The sequence below is a fragment of the Vombatus ursinus genome, unplaced genomic scaffold, assembly GCF_900497805.2.
Source record: "Vombatus ursinus unplaced genomic scaffold, bare-nosed wombat genome assembly UNPS02014799.1, whole genome shotgun sequence".
Taxonomy (NCBI): domain Eukaryota; kingdom Metazoa; phylum Chordata; class Mammalia; order Diprotodontia; family Vombatidae; genus Vombatus; species Vombatus ursinus.
The window spans coordinates 53,870,493-53,890,303 of record NW_020954577.1 but is presented as its reverse complement, the minus strand read 5'-3'; the positions used below and the strand labels follow the sequence as shown (position 1 = coordinate 53,890,303).

At 46.8% G+C, this 19,811-nt stretch overlaps 1 protein-coding gene across 2 annotated transcripts in view; it reads left to right on the top strand.

Moving 5' to 3' along the window:
- Positions 1-19,811, top strand: part of LOC114050436 (dynein heavy chain 11, axonemal-like) — a 315,578-nt gene that overhangs the window by 279,653 nt on the left and 16,114 nt on the right. For both annotated transcript variants that reach the window (XM_027872110.1, XM_027872109.1), the window contains exons 68-75: positions 183-323; positions 1,542-1,712; positions 4,374-4,496; positions 5,530-5,723; positions 6,873-7,021; positions 8,258-8,385; positions 11,438-11,665; positions 15,398-15,589. In XM_027872110.1, coding sequence (XP_027727911.1) covers positions 183-323; positions 1,542-1,712; positions 4,374-4,496; positions 5,530-5,723; positions 6,873-7,021; positions 8,258-8,385; positions 11,438-11,665; positions 15,398-15,589 — 1,326 coding nt within the window. The remainder of the gene's footprint in view (positions 1-182; positions 324-1,541; positions 1,713-4,373; positions 4,497-5,529; positions 5,724-6,872; positions 7,022-8,257; positions 8,386-11,437; positions 11,666-15,397; positions 15,590-19,811) is intronic.

The window sequence follows — 19,811 nt, the reverse complement described above, 5'->3', positions numbered from 1 at the left end:
AATGTGTGTTTAAAAATATGAAGCCATACATCTCCGAGATGCTGCAGCTTCTGGACTCCGGCCACGGCCCGTCTTTTATGTCCGTCCTCACCTCTCATTTCAAACATGTCACTTCCTCGCTCAGATGGTAACAGGAGGCCCAAGAGTGATCTGATTGGTTTTTAACACGTATCCCAATCCAGGTGGATGAAGGCAAAGAAAATGAAGCCCGAATTAATGAAGCCAGGGACTGTTACAGACCAGTGGCAGGCAGAGCGGCCCTTTTGTACTTTGTCATTAATGACCTCCGGAAGATCAATCCCATCTATCAGTTCTCTTTGAAGGTAAGGTCATATTTGCTAGCGCCCTTGTAAAAGTTGGGCAGGTTAGCAAGCTCCCCTATGGGAGCCCAAGGCTTTCTTTTACAAAGTGCGCTGCCGTTGGCAGGGTCCCTGTGTGGTGTGGAAACAGCTCCTCTGCACCTGCCCCACCCCCGCCCCCTCCCCACTTCTGCTCAGAACTCTCATCGCCATTTTACATTTCTAATTTTCCTCAAAATAAGTCAGAAGATTGCGCTCGAGGGATGACAAAAGAGTATATTTTTGCAGCACACCAAAACAGAGGCTTGACTTTCTATTAATTTTTCTGTGAGCTTGGGATTTACTCCTCTGTGCAGATGCTGAATTCGCAAAGCAGAAGGAAGCCCCTTGAGGGCAGAGGAGGCTGTGGGTTTGTTTGGTTGGTTTTTTGTCTTCCAACCCCTAGCACACCGCCTCACATACAGAGGGCCCATAATCAACGAGTATTTAGGCCAAAATGTGCCAAGCGCTGTGCTAAGTAGACAAGATAGAGACAAAAGTGGAAAAATCCTGACCTCAAGGAGCTAACATCCTTATGAAAAAGCCTGTAGTCTGACTTAGTAAATGTTTATTGGGTTGAATCAAATTGTACTTTCTGTAAGGTGGGAAAAGTCACAAAAAGATTAGGGGTCAGGCAGAGGGAGACAGAGACAGAGAGACAGAAACAGAAACAGAGAGAGAAGGAGGCAGGGGGAAATGTAGGTGACATTTGTGGTTCATGGTATGAGGAAGTCTTTTCTACACCAACAGCTAGAGCCACCATCCAGCCTGGTGGCAGGAGTTCTTCTCCCCACCCCCATTCTATGCTTGAGATTTGGGGTAGCCGTGAGACAGCACTGGACTGATTTTTTCAATTTTCTTTTCAATTAACAAGAATTTGTTTTCTCTCCCTCCCTTCTTCCTCTACGATAATTAGAAAACAAATAAAACCCTTGTAACAAATGTGTATAACTAAGCAAAACAAACCCGCATATTCATTACTGTCCCCATTTTCAAGAGAAGGAAATCAATGTAGGTGTAGCCCAGACTTGACAAGCGTCACAGAGGAGATGTATGCTAGGACCTGTATGGCTAAGAACCAAGAATTCTCTCATCCTGTCTGGCTGTTTCTGTCACCATAAAGTACCCTGATCCCCAGCCCTGAATGCCATCGGCTGGCCGCTGCAGGTGCCACCTTCTAAAAGAAACTTCACCCGTCCACAGGCTTTCAACACCCTCTTCCATAAAGCCATCGGGCAGTCGGGAAAGGCCGAGGACACCCAGGAGCGCATCTCCAACTTGATGGAAAGCATCACCTACTCTGTTTTCCTTAACACCAGCCAGGCACTGTTTGAAAAGGACAAGCTCACCTTCCTCTCCCAGATGACTTTTCAGGTAGGAAAGAGTGTCTGGCCAAGGTTCCTGAGATAATCAAGTGAATGTGTGGGCTGCTCTGCTAATCCAGAGACATAGTCTGAGGCTGTATTGCGGGTCTGATCATTTCTTGATGCTAACTCCTTGAATGTCTGCTGTAGGCTGAAGGGTTTAGGTTAGAGATGGGGGATGGATGGATGAAAAGTGTCTATTAAGCACCTATTAATGAAATGAAAGGTGTCTATTAATCTACCACAAACCTTCATCCATCAAGGAATTTCCTCTAGGCCAGGCCTAAGAATTCCAGACCCACCATAGAATGGAGCTGCACTCCAGGAAGGCTCACAAACCACTATTTCCTGGAGGCCTCTTGCACCACAGCTGACCAGGATGGTCATTAGGCTTGTTCTGGTCCAAAGCAACACACCACATTTGCCCCCAGCTGACTCAATCTCCAAGGCTCAGGAGGTTTAAGGTATATAGGATGCACAGCCAACTCACCTTTCCAGGTTTCTCTGCTTATCCTATTGCTGTATGATGAGAAAGAAAATAGACTATCTCTCACCCAACCAGGTCACTGCATTTTATCATCTTGTCTGTATTAAATGAGGCAGCCAAGTGGCACAGTGCATAGAGTGCTCAGCCTGAAGTCAGAAAGACTCATCTTCCTGAGTTCAAATCCATCCTCTGACACTTACTAGCTATGTGACCCTGGGCAAGTCACTTCACCCTGTTTGCCTCAGTTTCCTCATCTGTAAAATGAGCTGGAGAAGGAAATGGCAAACCACTCCAGTATCTTTGCCAAGAAAACCTCCAAAGGGGTCATGAAGAGTTGGACATGATTGAAAAATGACCTAGCAACAACTATATTGAACGGAACCAGCTGAATTGATCTAAGTAACTGGTAAGATGGCAGCTTGCTGGAAATTCCAACCTCAAGCCCAGTTCTTATCATCTCAGCTGTCAAAGCCTAGCTCCTTCAGGGAGCTTCAGTGAGGAAGGTTAGTGGAAGGAGAGGAAGCTATGAGACCTCATAAGACAGGGAGGTCAGTGGGGCGGTATGGGGAGGGGTTGGATTTGGAATTAGGGGACAGAGCTTTGCCATTTATTGCCTGTGGGACCCTGGACCCCTTCCTTCCCCCATTGCCTTCTTACAAATTGCTCCCTCTCTGGTGCAGACATTCTGGCCTGCTTGGCATCCCTACCACACGGCTGCCCATCATCATCCATGCCTGGAATACACTTTCTCCTCATCTCTGCCTCTTGGAATCCTGTTTCCTTCGGGATTCGCTTCAGGTCCCCCCTTCTCCATGAGGCCTTTTTTCCTCCTCCTCTTCTGCCCCCAGCCTCCCAGTGACTCCCTCCCCATCCCCAGAGTTACTTTCTCTCTGTTCTGTCTGGGTTTTATTCATCCCTTCTCTGTGCAGGTTGTCTTCTGTGTTAGAAGGAGAGCTTCTCAAAAGCCTAGCACCATCTACAGTGTCTGGTGCAGAGATGGCTTGTGATAAATGCTTATATATTGCTTGGCTGGATATTTTTCCGTAAATTAAGATTCACTTATTCAGTTTTGTAATTCATTTTACAAAATCAAGTTGAGAGCGTAGTGATTCCCCCCATTTTAACCCTAGAAAGTAGGTATTACTCTGGACATTAGCCATGTATGATTATCCTCGTGGTCCAGAACTCAAGTTCCAAGCTTATTCCAGGTTTTACCTGCAGCAGTCTGGTCCAACTGAAGCCCCAAAAGGAATCTCCCACCACGATCTACCCAGGTACCTTCTAATGAGGGAGAACTCGCCATCTCCCAACGCAGCCCATCCTATCTTTGGACACAGTTCTCATTAGATATTCTTCCTGACATCGAGCCTAAGTCTGCCTTTCTGGAACTTCCACCCATGGCTCATGATTTTGCCCTCTGGCGCCAAGCAGGATGACGCTAATCTCTCTATGATATACTTGGAGACAACTATCCTATCCACTAAATTTAGGGGCAAAGGACCTTGGTTCAAATCCGGGCTCAGCTACCAATTACTTGTGTGATCTTGTCAAATTCCTTGACCTCCCCAGGCCTCAGTTTCCTCATCTGTAAAATGAGCAGGTTAGAGTAGATGACCTCCCATGTCCCTTGTAGAGCTAATAAACCCATGGTCTCAGAATGCTGCCTAATCATAGATGAGCTGTGCCCTGCAATTCCCCCATCCCAGATGCTTTGCTAACTCCCCACCCCCCCACTAGCTTTCAGCCCCCTACCAAGGCTGGTCTTCTATGCCCAGCCCAAAGGATTTCTGCTTGAGGACCAGCACGTAAGCTCAGCATCCTTCTGAATGGACGCTGACTATATTTGTCCTTGATACCACACCTTCTAAGATAAGTTCTTTCATTTAGTTCTGCCTGTAGAGAATCATTCCCCACCCTTTGCTAATAGGCGCTGGGGGGTTGGAATTGGTCTGCCTTCATCAGCCATGGCTTTTTTTTTAATTAGATTTCCATTACTGGTTTAAAAACATTGGCACCATTGAAACCCCTTTTGTGGAGCCAGCGAAGGTGTAGCTGGCAGAATTCTTCGATCAGCACACTTTGCCCTGCTTCTTCACTCCCGCCGATTAAGTGGTGAATGCTCGAAGGGAAAAGTGACTGGGAAGAAAACCTAATGACCTTTTTTCCATTTTGTGTACTGTCAAGATTCTGCTGCGAAGTAAAGAGATAGAAGGCCCTGAATTGGATTTCCTGCTTCGCTACACAGTAGAACACACTTACCAGAGTCCCGTAGACTTCCTAACGATGCCGTCATGGAGTGCTATTAAGGTAGGTTAGGAAGATTGTTTTGTAATTTCCAAATCTTTTTTCAAATCACAGTTCTCTTTGATTTGTAGATGGAGCCCAAGAGAGCCAATGAAGCTGTCAGACCCCATTTCAGCAGCAGAAATGGCTCTGACTCACAAGTCCCCCACCATTCTGATTTCAGCTCTGCTCCCTAATGCAACTTAGTGTCACTTTACCAGGCTGAGCCTCAGTTTCCTTTTATGTAAAATGAAGTAGCTGGGTGAGGTGGCTTCTGAGGTCACTTGTAGTTGTAAGGCTATAATCCAAAATGAATTCCTCAGGGTCATGCAGAAGAACCAGAATTTGAATCCAGATCCCTGATTCTAAAGTCAGCATTATTTCCATTACACCAATTCTACAATAATTTAATGAGCATGTGCTGTGTGCCAGGCACTATGCAGGCACTGAGGATACACAATCCAAGTCATACCAGTCCCTGCCCTCGAGGTGCTTCCATTCAACTGGAACTGGGTGGAAGGACCAGGTGGGATCCATGTGGAAATGGCTCTCATCTTGTGCAAAAAAAATGGAGGAAAGAGCTCTTTGAAGCTAAAGTCACCCTAATTAGTCCTCATTGTTTTTTAGTACCTTATTAGAGTTTTCTAAGGAAAAATAATCTCCAAAACAAAATATTGTTTCAAATTTGTAAATTACAAGTCAGGTGCTTGAGCATTGAACACCCATGAATAAGACAGCCCCACATGACGAAGAGAAAGGGCTCTTCATTCAAATGAGGGCAAGTGTGGCCCAGTGGATGGAGGGCTAAAGTTGGAGTCAGGGAGGGCTGGGTTCAAGCCCCACTTCTTACTGTAGCAGCTGGGTGACCCTATGCAAGTGACCCAACCCCTCGGTGCCCCCAGTCACTTTTCCAAGGTGATTAGTTACAGAGGAGTTGCATATTACATCAGTGGAGAGTTTCCAGACCAGAAGGCCCCCACACTAATGAAATCAAACGTCCAGACTCCTACCCCTCCTCCCCTTGTCTCCATTTCCCTCCATCCCTTGTCTGCTGCAGGCAATTTCTCGAATGGAAGAATTCCGGGGGCTGGACCGTGACGTGGAAGGGTCTGCCAAGAGATGGAAAAAGTGGGTCGAGTCTGAAAGCCCAGAAAAAGAAAAGTTCCCTCAGGAATGGAAGAATAAAAGTCCTCTGCAAAAGTTGATCATCCTGAGAGCTATGCGTCCTGACCGGATGACCTACGCGCTCAGGTATCATGGAGTCCTGGAAACACCCTCTAGAGAGGCAGCTCAGACCCTCAGGCGGGGCTGGGCTTGAGTTTGGCTAGGCTGTGACGAGCCCACGTCGAGGTAAAATCAGGCAGTCGGCAAAGAGCTTAAATTCATTGAGCATTTATCAAGCAATAATTAAATTTATTAAGCATTAAATATATTAAATGCTTAAGTTTGTTAGGCATTTACTGTGTACATAGGGCCTTGATACGAATGCTTATGAAACTGGGTAAAACAAAAAATCTTATACAAAAGCCCCATCCTCGTGGGGAGCCAAAGTCTGAAGCCTACTTAGGAGAAAGATGAGTGTCACCAGAGCTCAGCGGGTGGGGGCGGGTACTATCTGAGCGGCCACTCCAGTCGTCTCAGTTCTCCTCTAAAGATGTTGCACGTCAAGGAAAAGATGAGTCTCCCTCACAGAGAAACCTAGGCAGCTTTTTCCATTGTGGCAAAAGAAAACCAGGAAACTTTGTGGACTTTAAGGGATGCTTCGCTTTTTCCTTCATCATGATCAGCAAGTTGTTATTAAGCGCCTGCTGTATTCCAGGTGCAGGAGCCAAGATGAAACAGTCCTTGTCGTCAAGAAGCCCACAGTCTGCTGGGGGGAGGGGTGGAATGTGCAGAGAGGGGAATGCAAGGTGGACCCGAGTATACACGCATTAGGTGTGCAGGCTAACTTCAAGAGGGAGAAGGTGCTAAAGATGCAGAGGATCAGGCCTCAGGGAGGAGGCCGCACCTGGGGGTTCTGCTGCAGAGAGGAGGAGGCAGCAGCAGAAAATGGAACTTCAGGCAGGAGAAGTGGCTGGCAGACCAGCGGGACTGGAACAGAGAGAGAAGGGGAATGATGGAGGGACTGGAAGAGCCGAGTTGTGTCCCTGACTCGGAGGGTCTGTGTGACCCCCCACAAAGCTCCACCCTTCAGAGCCCCCAGGCAGCCCCATCAGTGGAGGGAGCTTCCACACAGGGAGTTTCTTTCACTGATAAGTCACAGATTAGGACCAAAAACACCTCAGGGATTAAGCAGGACACCTTCCTTCCCCGGCCAATAGTGTCAATCCTCCCATCTTTTGGTGACCTGTGATAATGTGACTCCTGTTCGCTAACACCCTTCCTTTTCTTTGGGAACAGGAATTTTGTGGAGCAAAAGCTAGGCCCCAAGTATGTGGAAGGGCCCCGCCTGGACCTAGGCAAGTTCTATGAGGAGAGCAGCCCGGCCACCCCCGTGTTCTTCATCCTGTCCCCAGGGGTTGACGCTCTCAAGGATGTGGAAGCCCTTGGTGAGGTTCTGGGGGGCTTAGGTCTCTCCCTTATCCATTCATGAACAGTGGGTGGTGCTGGCTGTGGGCTGGGCACTGTCCCTTTTCCCCTCCCTCCTGAGGTCAGTCTGTCATGTGTCTCTGTCTGTGTCTCCTCTCCTCTTCTCTTTCTGTTTCTCTCTCTCTCCCTCTTCCCTCTCTCTCCTCTCTCTGTCTCGTCTCTCCTCTCCATCTCCTTCTCTCCTCCCTCCCCCTCTCTCTCTCCCCCTTTCTCCTCTTCCCTCCCTCTGTCCTCTCCCTCCTCCTTCCTCCCCTCTCTCTCTCTCTCCCCCCTCTCTCTCCCTTCCTCTGTCTGTCTCATCTCTCCTCTCCTTCTCTCCCTCTCCCTGTCCTCCCTCTCTTCTCTCTCCTCTCTCCTCTCTCCCTCCCATCCTCCCTCCCTCCCTCCCTCTCTCCCTGCATCTGCCTTTGCTCCTTTTCTGCTTATTGTAAATTGGGTATACAGAGAGGACAAAGACAATCACCCAGCAGTCTGAAGAAATTTTCTGATGGCACATTCCTCTGCTTGGCATAATGTTCCGGGGCTTTGTGCTGTTGTCTACCTTTTGACTCGAGGAGGGCCGGAGGGCCAGAGGGCAATTTTCTCCATGCTCATGTAATCTCGCGCCCTCTCCTCCTGTGACTAAATAATGGTCATTATAGGCAGGGTACTCCATTGTGCAGGGCCTGCTCGTTTTGTGTGCTGGATTACTATTCCCCACAGACTGTACCGAGCATACCAGGTTAATACAGCTGTGACCTAACTGTGCTCAATTTAAACTCGGGCCTCACAAGGTGAGAGGCTGGTGCATTTTCACACCGAACCAATCAGTTACAAAAATGAGGCAATATCTACCACATGTTGCTCCTTTAAAAAAAAAAGGAAAGGAAAGGAAAGGGATGGCGAGGCTAGGTCCCCCTGGAAGAGTTTACGAAGCTAGGTAACAACGCCCGCCATCTCTCGAAGTGGTGAATTCCCCATTATCACAAAACCAAAGGCACCGCTTTCCATGGGTCTTTTGAACACGGCAATGGGGCCACCATGGGGAGCTCACAGCATCTGCTTGTTGAAATTGTAAGGAATTTCTTTTGGATACCTCAGAAAGGGGGGAAAATACAGGCCTGGGAGATTGTACCAATGTCATCAGAGAGAAATTAGATGGCTCATGCTCTGGTTTTGTTCCTACCTCTTTCCCTCCTCCTCACTTTCTCCCCCAGGCAGAAAATTGGGCTTTACAATTGATTCTGGAAAGTTCCATAACATATCCTTAGGACAAGGCCAAGAGACCATCGCCAAAGCGGCCTTGGAGAAGGCTTCCAAGGAAGGACACTGGGTCATTCTCCAAGTACGTATGGGAAGCGCCACGAGGCAGCCCGGGGGGGGGTCCCTCTTGTGCCTGGGAACCGCGCCAAGCACCATCCGTCCTAAGAGGAGATGGGATTGAACTGAATGTCAGCCCCTGATCTGAGCTGCATTGTGACCGTCGGCATTAAGAAATTCACAGTTTAACAAACATTTGTGAAGCCCCTACAGTGTGCTCACTTAGAGGCTGGGTTGCAGAGAGAGCTAAGAAGGAAGACCTGGGTTCAGGTCCTTCCTCAGACATTGGCTGGGTGGGATCTGATGACCTTAACTTCTCCATAAGACTAATAATAATAATGAGAAATACAACAGCCAGCACATACAGAGCATTCTAAGATTTGTTCATAGGTCATTTTATTTGTTCCTCACAACACTCCTGTGAGGTAGGTTGTATTATTGTCCCCATTTTACAGCTGAGGAAACTGAGGCAGAAAGGGATGAAATGAATTGCTCAGGTTCATATAGCTAATAAGTATTGGGTGCAGAATTTGAACTCGGGTCTTCCTGCCTCCGCGCCCACCCTGCTGCCTGGCTGTTGTGGAGAAGGTGCCAGCCCGCCTTGATGGAGGCAGTGAGGTCATCTAGGAGTTTCTTAGACTAAGGAAACTGTAGGCCCAGCCCCCACCCCTGTGTACCCAGTGCTGGGATTACAGATGAAAGCAAAATCCTGCCTGCCCTCAAGGAGCTTACATTCTCCTTGGTGGTACAATAGGTACACAGGGGCACACGAGCTGTGCTAGGAAAGGCTCTATCAATCACTCAATCAACAAGCAGTTATTAAGCACCTACTATGTGCTAGGCACTGGGTGAGGTGCTGAGTGTATCAAGATGAGGAATGCACCTGGCCCTGAGCAGGTGTGAGCTGGCAGGGCTGACGACCCAGGCAGAGCTCTGCTAGCATGGTGCTCATGGGTGGAGTGTGGGAGAGGGGCTGCTGGATGGGGAGCCAGAGGAGCCAGGTTCTAATCCCAGCTCTGCCACTTACCATGTACATGACTTCGGGGAGGTATGTTTGGACCTCAGTTTCCTCATCTGAAAAATGAATCACTAGCCTAAAGTCACTGCTCTTCCTTAGGTTTAATCTGATGTTGTAGCAGGGGAAGCCTCAGAGCTGAGCCTGGGTTGGAGTCCCAATTCCAACACTCATTGGTTGTACGACAAGTCATTCAACTTCTCTGAGACTCAGTTTTCCTTCTCTGTAAAATGGTGGTACCAATACTTACAGTGCCCGCCTGGGAGGGGGCCTTGGGATCCTTCAGGCAGCCTAGAACAGGGCGTTCCACGTGGCCGGGATTCTCCAGTTCTTTCATCTCTAGGGCTGATGTCTTCTGCCTCAGAGAGCACATAAGCTAGGGCAAGTAAGAGAGGAAATGTCCCTGGGAGGAGACAAGGCAGTAACCAGAGGATAGATGGTGTCGTGATCTTCTGCAGAATTACTAACTCCCCTTTTTGCCTTAAGACACTTGAAAGGAGATTTTAATGTGGTAGTAGAGAGCAGCATCCCTCCCCTGCTGGCTGGGGGGAAGCCAGGTCTTTCATACTGACAGCATCTCTAGATCACAAAGTCCAGGTGCCCCCTTTCTGCCCTCTAGTGAGCTCTCAGCTGGGCACCGTTAGCCTGGGAGCTTCTCCTCTCTCCCCAAAGAAAGTGATCACACAAAATCAGACTTGCACCCCTGTATGAGAAGAGCACAGCTTCAAACTGGCTGGACGCTGCATCTTGGAATGAGAGCCTGGAAGGAAATCCTGGAAGACTTTGATAGTTCCAAGGTCCACGGGGAGAGGCCCAATCTGGCCCTTTGATTCTATTGATAATGACGAATTGGGATCTGCTTATTGAGATAAACGCATCATAGATTGAGGGTTAGAGAAGGCCTTAAGAGTCATCAAGTACAATCCCCTCATTTTAAAAGCGAGGAAATTGAGGTTAAGGGATTTTTCCAGGGTCACACAGCTTCTAAATGTCTGAGACAGGATTTGATTCCAGGTCCTCCAATGCTGACTCTTTATTCACTATTCTGCAAAGCCTCTTGCCTCGTATGTAAGTGGAGATTTAATAGATGAGGCTACAAGATGGTGGGGTGTGTAGACTGCTGAACTTGGAGTCAGGAAGACCTGAGTTCAAATCCAGCCCCAGAGACTTACTAGCTGTGTGACCCTGGGCAGGTCACTTCACCCTGTTTGCCTCAGTTTCCTCATCTGTCAAATGAGCTGGAGAAGGAAATGGCAAACCACTCCAGTATCTCTGCCAAGAAAACCCCAAATGGGATCATGGAGAGTCGGACATGAGTAGGGCCTGCTACTGAGTGGTGGACTTGACAGATGTCAGATGTTTGCTGAATGACTTTGTGTTTGTACAAAGGCGGCCTGCGGTGCCTTGGGTTAAATGCTATTGATCTGTTGTCTCTCACCTCCCATCACGTCTCGAGCACTCCCCCCTTCTAGTTCTCCCTTATGTCCTCTTCCACCATTAGAATGGAGGCCCCTTGAGGGCAGGGACCGCATTGTTTCCTTGCATTTTCTGCCCCAGCACTTAGCCTAGCATACAGTAAGCACTTAATAAATGCTCTAGAGGAATAGAAGTGTTGCCTACCTAAGGTTCCAATGCCTTTGTGACCTCTGCCAATTGGATAATGTTCCCCCTCCCCGCTCAGATGATCTCTTCAGTCCAAAGCCCCCATTTCACAGTGGAGGAAAGGCATTAAAGCGACTTCTCCTGATCACAGAAGCAGCACCTAGCAGAGCTTCATCTCTCCTCATTTGTAGAATGAAGAAGTTGGACTAGCTGCCCTCTGAAGGCCCTTGACCCTATGGGAGGAAAATGGAAAGAACCTTAGAGATCATAGAGCTGAGCCCTCTCATTTTACAGATGGGCAAACTGAGGCACAAGCGGCATGCTCAGAGTCACAGAGATAGAGTTAGGATTCAGACGCCGGTCCTCCATCCCTAGATGCAATGCCCTTTCTGACACACCACAGTGCTTCTCTAGCAAACGTTTCCGTCTCACCAAGAGTGAATGTTGCCTTATTTTCTAGAATGTCCATTTGGTAGCCAAGTGGCTGGGAACCCTGGAGAAGCTCTTGGAGCAGCTTGGCCAAGAAAGCCACAGGGATTACAGGGTCTTCATGAGTGCGGAGCCAGCGCCAACCGCTGAGGAGCACATCATTCCTCAAGGCCTCCTGGAGAACTCCATTAAAATCACCAATGAGCCCCCCACGGGCATGCTCGCCAACCTGCACGCCGCCCTCTACAATTTTGATCAGGTAGGAGCACGGAAGGCTTCCTCTGGAGCATCAGCCCACTCTGTTTGCCTTTGACCTGTGCCCTTGCAGAGGGATGGATTAAACCTGGACTTTCTCATTGCATTTTGATATTTTTAGCAAGTTGGCTACACCTCTTCCAAAGGTGAGCAAAGTCAGCCCGTTGGAGAGCTGAGAAAAGAGTGTAGCCACTTTGCAATGATGCATGGTGTGGTGTTTGGCACTATGCTAAGGCCTCAGGATACAAAAAAAGGGCAAAAAGTATGACCTCTGGGGCAGCTAGGTGATAGAGCTCCAGCCTTGGAATCAGGAGGACCTGAGTTCATAATCCAACCTCAGACACTTGACACTCACTAGCTGTGAGACCCTGGGCAAGTCACTTAACCACTCACCAAAAAGCAAAAAACAAAAAAGTATGACCTCTGTCCTCAAGGAACTCACATTCTAATGGCAGAAACCACATTTAAATAACTAGGTAAATACCTCAGAGGGAAGGTCACTTTTTGAGTGATTTCTTGATTGTCTATGAAGTCAACCAGGTGAAAGAAGTCGTGTGCCTGAGCCCCTGAGAATTACGGTTCCACCTTATGCCATAATCAACCATCCTCTCCCTTTATGCCCTTAGTTCAAAAGGGAAAGAACCATTTCTTCTAGGATGTCACCAACATCCGCCCCCTTAGCCCCTACACCTGCTTCTTCTAAAAATTGTCAAAAAGGCCTAATATTTTGGCTCTTCTCACACCCAGATGGCCCAGTTTTCTCCAAAAGGAGCCTAGATTTTGTCCACAAACTTATGCAGAAGAGAACAGGTAATTGTGCATGCAGAAGGGATGGTGGTGAGCACGGGGCCCTGGGGAGGTGCTGCTGCCAGGGCCGTATTCATGAGACAGGTGAGGCTCCTTTCAGGAACGAGGTACGCCTTGCTCAGTCTGCTTCCGAGGTCTGGCTTGTATTCCTAAGACACTTTCAGCTTGGGAAACTGCTTGTTGGCCTGTGGAATGGCAGGGATACCAGTTTTTCTTCCCTGTAAAAGTTTGTCCCTGACTATGATTGTTTGGACTTAAGAAGATGAAAGATGGATATTATCCTGGTGTTTTTTAGTCCTGAGATGAGGCCAGAAAAAAAAAACAAAGAAGTTCGGTATTTATAATAATATATGGGCAACTAGGTGGTGGCATGGATGGAACACTGGATCAACACCGATAGTGCTAATTTGTGGTTTTCCAAGTCAACGTGTGCCTGTAAGGATACATTTCTATTTGAGTTTGATGCGATTGGCCATGTGTTGTCTATGCTGTATGGATTCTGTTGGTACTATAGGGATTGAATTCATTCCTTATTTTATTTCAATATTTTATTTTTTCAATTACTTGTTAAACTATTTAACATTTGTTTTTGAAATTTTTGAGTTCCTAATTCTCTTCCTTTCTCCTCTCCCACCTCATTTAGAAGGCAAGCAATTTGATAAAGGTACACGCAAAACATATTTCCATGTCAGTCATGTTGTGAAAGAAAACACAGACCAAAAGAACCGCCCCCAAACCCAAGAAAAAGAAAGTTTAAAAACAATATTCTCTCACCTGCATTCAGTTCTTTCTTTGGATGTGGATAGCATTTTCCATCATGAGTCTTTTAGAGTTGTCTTGAATCCTTGTATTGTTGAGAAGAGCTAAGTCATTCATAGCCGATCATCATACAATGTTGCTGTTACTGTGTACAATGTTCTCCTGGTTCTACTCACTTCACTTTGCATCATTTCATGTAAGTCTTTCCAGGTTTTTCCGAAACCAGTCTGCTTGTCATTTCTTATAGCACATTAATATTCCATCACAATCATATACCACAGCTTGTTCAGCCATTCCCCAACTGATGGGCGTCCCCTCAATTTCCAATTCTTAGCCACCACAAAAAGAGCTACTACAAATATTTTTGTACACATACATCCTTTTCCTTTTTTCAATCTCTTTGGAATACAGACCTAGTAGTGGTATTGCTGGATCAAAAGGTATACAGGGTTTTATAGCCCTTTGGGCATGGTTCCAAATTACTCTCCAGAATGGTTGGATCAGTTCACAATGTCACCAACAGTGCATTAGTGTCCCAATTTTCCCAGCATTTACTCATTTTCCTTTTCTGTCATATTAACCAATCTGATAGGTGTGTGGTGGTTGAATAAGTGTGAGTTGTTTTAATTTGCATTTCTCTAATCAACAGTGATTTAGAGCATTTTTTTCATGTGACTATGGATAGCTTTGATTACTTCCTCTGAAAACTGCCTGTTCATATCCTTTGACCATTTATCAAGTGGGGAATGACTTGTATTATTATAAATTTGACTCAGTTCTCTATATATTTGAGAAATGAGGCCTTTATCAGAGATACTTGTTGCAAAATTTTTTTCCCAGTTTCATTTTCCTTCTTCCTTTTTTCCTTGCCTATATTGATTTTGTTTGTGCTAAATCTTTTTAATTTAATTTAATCATCTATTTTACATCCCATAATGCTCTCTATCTCTTATTTAATAATAAATTCTTCCCTTATCCATAGAGCTGACAGGCAAACTATTCTATGCTCTCCTCATTTGCTTATGCTACCACCATTTATGTTTAAATCATGTACCCATTTTGACCTTATCTTGGCATATGGTGTGTGATGTTGGTCTATGCCTAGTTTCTGCCAAACTTTTCCAGTTTTCAGCAGTTTTTGTCCGATAGTGAGTTCTGGGCTGATCAAACACTAGATTACTATGGACATTTACTGCTGTGTCCTGAGTCCCTAATCTACCCCACTGATCCACCACTCTATTTCTCAGCCAGTACCAGATAGTTTCGGTGATTGCTGCTTTATAATACAGTTTTAGATCCTGTTTGTTTTCATTAATTCCCCCCAACATTCTTGACCTTTTGTTCTTCCAGATGAATTTTGTTATTATTTTTCACTTGCTTGTCGTGCCTCCTTCCCCCTCCACAGTAGAATGTAAACTCTTCAAAAACAGATACTTTGATTTTTGGTTTTGTGTCCCCAGCCCCAGCACAGCTCCTTGGCATACAGTAGGCACTCAATAAAGGATTGTTGACTTGAGCTGACAAAGGCAGATAATTTCTTAAATAAACACTAACTAAGTACATTCCCCTGGCTCACTCAGATAATCACCACCCTCTTTTCTTAAGAGCACAGCTTTAGCACGCCAGAGACCATCTGGTCCAGCCTTCTCATTTGGCACATGAACACCAAGACTCAAGAGGTTAGTTACATGGCCCACAGTCACAGGGCAGAGTAAATGCAATGGCTGAGTTTTGAACTCAGGCCCCCAAGGCTCAAAATTCAGCCCTTACTCCACTGTTTTATGTTTCAAGGCAGACATCCTTTAAAAAGGCTTACTTGGTGAGCTCCTCACCTTTTTCTATGAGTAGATATGGCATTTAAAGAGTTTTAAAATGTGCCAAACCATGTACATATATACATATATGTGTGTGTGCATGTATGTTGTATGTGTATATGTGTGTGTGTGTGTCCTGACAACATCCCTGGGAGGGAGAAGTTTTTATGATCCCCAATTTGCAGATGAGGAAACAGGCTGAGGGAGCCTCAGTGACTTGCCCAGGGTCACCTGGCTAGTAAGTATCTGAAGTGGAATTTTATCTTGGCTTCACCCCAGCCCAGAAACAAATCCTACCTGCAAGGTTGAGAAATTCTCGGAACCCAAATCCAGCTTTTCCTTTTCCCTTCTGCTAGGACACCCTCGAATCATGCTCCAAGGACCAGGAATTTAAAAGCATCCTCTTCTCCCTCTGCTATTTCCACGCCTGTGTGGCTGGGAGACTGAAGTTTGGACCCCAGGGCTGGAATAGGAGCTACCCTTTCAACCCGGGAGATCTCAACATCTGTGCCAACATCCTCTACAACTACTTGGAGGCTAATGCCACGGTAGGAGGGACTAGTCAATAACCCTTCTGGGGAAGAGGCGGGGAAGGTGAGAGCCAGGAGGGCTTCCTGGCAGTCATTGGACGTCCACCCAACAGGCAGTTACTTTTCTTTGCAGCCATTGAAGTACGTATCAGCCCCTGGGGGTGGGGAAACCAACCCGATCAAAGGTTCTCCAGTTCTGGAGCCCTGAACTTCAGAATCTAGGTCAGACCAGTTCCACATAAGCAGCTAAGCAAAAAAGAGAAAAAAATGTCCTTCATTATGTTAACAAAAACAGTGGTTTACATGTGCGTATGGGCCAAATTCATTAGGCAGGTAATGAAGCATTTGCACAAATGTAATTACGGACAGCGATCCTGACAGTCTGTAACCCCGCATTAATAATCACTCCAATTAGTTCCGATGATGGAAGCAATTTACAGCACGTCACATGCATAAATAATGGTGCATTTCCTGCGCATGTCATTATTGTGTATTAACGAGGCCACCTTGCTATGACTTTCTCAGGAATGTTCCCCTTGAGCTGGAGTTAAAGGTAAAGGAAGGATTTCAGTTCAACATGGCGTCATGCTTTCTGGGTCAGGGCTGTGGGTGGGAATTGTTCACCAAGATCACATACCAGGAAACGCTTCCTCTAAACCCACCAACTGGATGAAAGCAGCAAGAGCCCTGGATTTGGAGGTGCTTGACGTACATTCAAATTCCAGTGTAGGGAGGTCTTGCCTCTGTTTTCTCATCTGTAAAATGGGAGTGGTGGACTAGCTCCCATGTGAAATGCATTTATTCAGCACGCACTATGTGTGGTGTGCTGCGCATATCCCCTCCGAAAGGAAAGTGCATAAATTGGCAGGTTTCCTTCAAGAGTCAGCTCATGTTCCACCTTCTAGATGAAGCCTTTCCTACCCAGCCAGATCAGGAAACCCTCTCCCCAGATCACCTGATTTCTCTGGCTTTCCTGAAGACTCAGCCCGCATCTCACCTCCTAGAAGAGGCCTTCTCCAGTACCCACCGGCAGCCAGTGACCTCCTAGTGTGTCAGTCATCAAGCATTAATTAAGCACCTACCATGTGCCAGGCAGTGCGCTAAGCACTAGGAATGCAAAGGAAGGTAAAAAACAGTTCCTGCCCTTGAGGAGCTTACATTCTAATGGGCAAGACACATTTAAAGGCTCTGTGCAAACAAGCTGTACCCAGGGTATGTTGACAGATGAGTCTTCTTGTAAAAGGTGGGACTTTAGCTGAGACCTCACAGACACCAGGGCAGCCAGGCAGTGTTGGGAGAAAGTACCTTCCTGGCCGGGCACATCAGCAAAGGCCTCATGTAGAAGGTCACCGTTGACCTGAGTCTTCAAGGAAGCCAGTAGAAGTCAGGCCTCCTCAGGGCAGGAACTGTTCCATTTTTTTTTCCCTCTGAAATTACCTCCTCTGTAGGAGAAGGGAACCAAAAATTAAGAGCCTACTATGTGCTGGACCCTGTGCTAAGCGCTTTTCTGGTATTATCTTATTTGAACCTCATAGCCACCCTGGGAGGTGGGTGCTATGATTCTTTCCATTTTACAGTTGAGAAAACTGAGGCTGGCCCAAGATCCCACCTAGGAAGTGTCAGAGGCTGAATTTGAACTCAGCTCTTCCCGACTCTAGGCCCAATAAAATTCACTGTGTCACCTATCTTGTATATACCTAGTTGTTTACATGTTTTCCCCCAGTAGAGTGTACCCTCCTTGAGAAAAATAACTGGTTTTGGTTTTAGTTGTTATGTTTTTTGTTTTGTTTTGTTTTTTGCTTTGTATCCCCAGCATTTAGCAAAGTGCCTGACTATTATGAATAATAACAACAAAAAAACTAGCATTTATATAGTGTCTTAAGGCTTAAAAGTACTTAACCAATTTTATCTCATGTATACAGCTGGTGTTTGGTAAATGGTTATTGATTGACTGAATGAATGATGTACATAGAGAAGTAAACATAAAACATATATTTTAGGTAAATACTAGATGTCCTCTAAAGTCCTCTGTCACTTTGGGTGCCAGCTTTCTGGATGTGCACAGAGTTCCCTTTTGTTGGCTTTGCTCTGTGGAAAATGCCAGCAGAAAACCTGAGTCCTACAAAGAGCAGACCTCCTGCTAATTACTAGCATTGAAGAGGTCATTCATTAGACAGTAGAGCATAGGATCACAGCGGAAGGGCCAGGAGGGACCTTGGAGCTCATCAAGTCTTCTCTCCTTTTGCCAATGAGAAAATGGAGACCTGGGAAGGGGAGGGAAGTTCAGCAGATTCGCAGGTCGCAGGAAGCTAGGAGGGACCAACAGGTTCCAAAGGACCTCGAAAGGCTAAAACATTGACCTTCCTTGAATGAGATAAAATTCACTAAGAATAAATGTAAAGTCTTAGACCTGGGTCCAAAAAGTCAACCTGATGATGATCAATTAGATGACAATTTGTCAGGATGAAAAACGATGTGTTGGTTTTAGTGACAGGGGTAATCATGTGAGGCCAGTGAGGCCCCCAGATGGCCAGTGACTTGCCCAGTCACACACGTAGTGAGGGACAGAGCCAGGTTTCCAATCAGATGCACAACATCATGGCAGATGTCACTGGAGGACTTTATTTGCCATTCAGGTTAAAGAGAAGTGATTCCCTTGGGGAGCTCTAGCACATGAGGACTATCCCTCTGACCGTCCACATGAGAACTTGCTCCTCTAGAGCAAGCTGGGGCAGCCAGCAGGTGGTGCCATAGTGCATTGAGACTAGAGTCAGGAAGACCCAGCCTCAGACACTTACTAGCTGTGTGAGCCTGAGCAAGTCACTTGACCCTGCTTGCCTCAGTTTCCTCATCTGGAAAATGAGCTAGAGAAGAAAATGGCAAAACGTTCAAATATCTCTGCCAAGACAACCCCAAATGGGGTTACGGAGAGTCGGACACAACTGAAAATCTACTGAAATCGGAGCAAGCCAGCTTAAGGGAAAGCTGCCTTTGAGGTCGGTGGATTCAGGTCCATGGCAGCTTGAAGAGCACATGCCAGAACCCAGGAGTCGTAAAGCTCCTGCCCGTTCAGTTCCATCACATCATATACCAAACGAAGGCTATAATTAAATGTTACTGGCACAGCTGGGAGGCCCCCATTGGCCCCAAGGGTAGAAAGGCTTCTGTCTGGTAAAGCTTCACTGCAAACTGGCATGTTTTGCAAACCCGGGGGAAGCCAAAGGGTGGAGGAGAATGCCTTCCAATCCTGCTAAGCCAAATACAGAGGAGATGCTGTGATTGCTTGAATAAAACATAGTCCAGTGATTAATGGCAGCCCCCGGGAAGGCATCACACAGTGAAGTCTGCAGTGAGGGGATCAACACTGATTCCTCTTCTCAGACAGCCGACTGTGGAATCTATCCAAAGCCAGCTGGGCTCGGGACCCCTCCCCTGCCTCTTCCCTCGTAGAGTGCCAGTGAGAAGTGCGGATGATTCCACTCAGATGCAGCCTCTCTGGTCTGAATCAGGCCTGGGCCTGCCCCGGCTTCTTGGTCAGAGAAAAGCCTTTACAGAAGGCGCGCTCTTAATTCCAATCCTGCCACACAAATCCTTTTTGGAGGGAGGGAGGTAGTAAAAACTTTGGGGATTTTGTAAGCTCCGAGGATCATCAGTCTAAAGTTGGACAGCACTTAGAGGAGAGCTCATTTTACAGATGAAGAAACTGAGGCTGAGGAAAGGGGTGTAATGATCCCGTGGGGAAATGGGAATTAAGTATCAGAGGTGAGATTGGAATCCAGGTCCCCTGACTGACACCAGAGCCAGTGCCCTTTCTACAGAGCCACAGTAACTCCCCATTCCGAGAGGGGAGATTCCCTCCATCAGAAACATCTTGCTACAGAGCTGTAATAGTTAATACCTGTAATAAAGATTCAGAAGGTTCAGGTGACTTACCTACAGTCACACAACTGAGAAGAACCAGGTATGGATTTGAACTCCAGTTGCTCTGACTGAGGCAAACCACTGCCCCACACTGCCTCTCGAGGGAGTAAACATATGAAGATGCCGTGCCCACATGCTTCAAGTACATGTGTACTGCATACACACGCTTCTTCTACTTTTAAGTAATGGGCACTTTGAAGTCATTTTCACGCAGCACCAGTGTGTGTGCGGGGCGAGGTCTCCCAACCCTGGCTCTCTCAGGACACACCACACTTCCTATCGTGGGATTCCAGCGCAAACTTGGAATGCTTTCGGACCT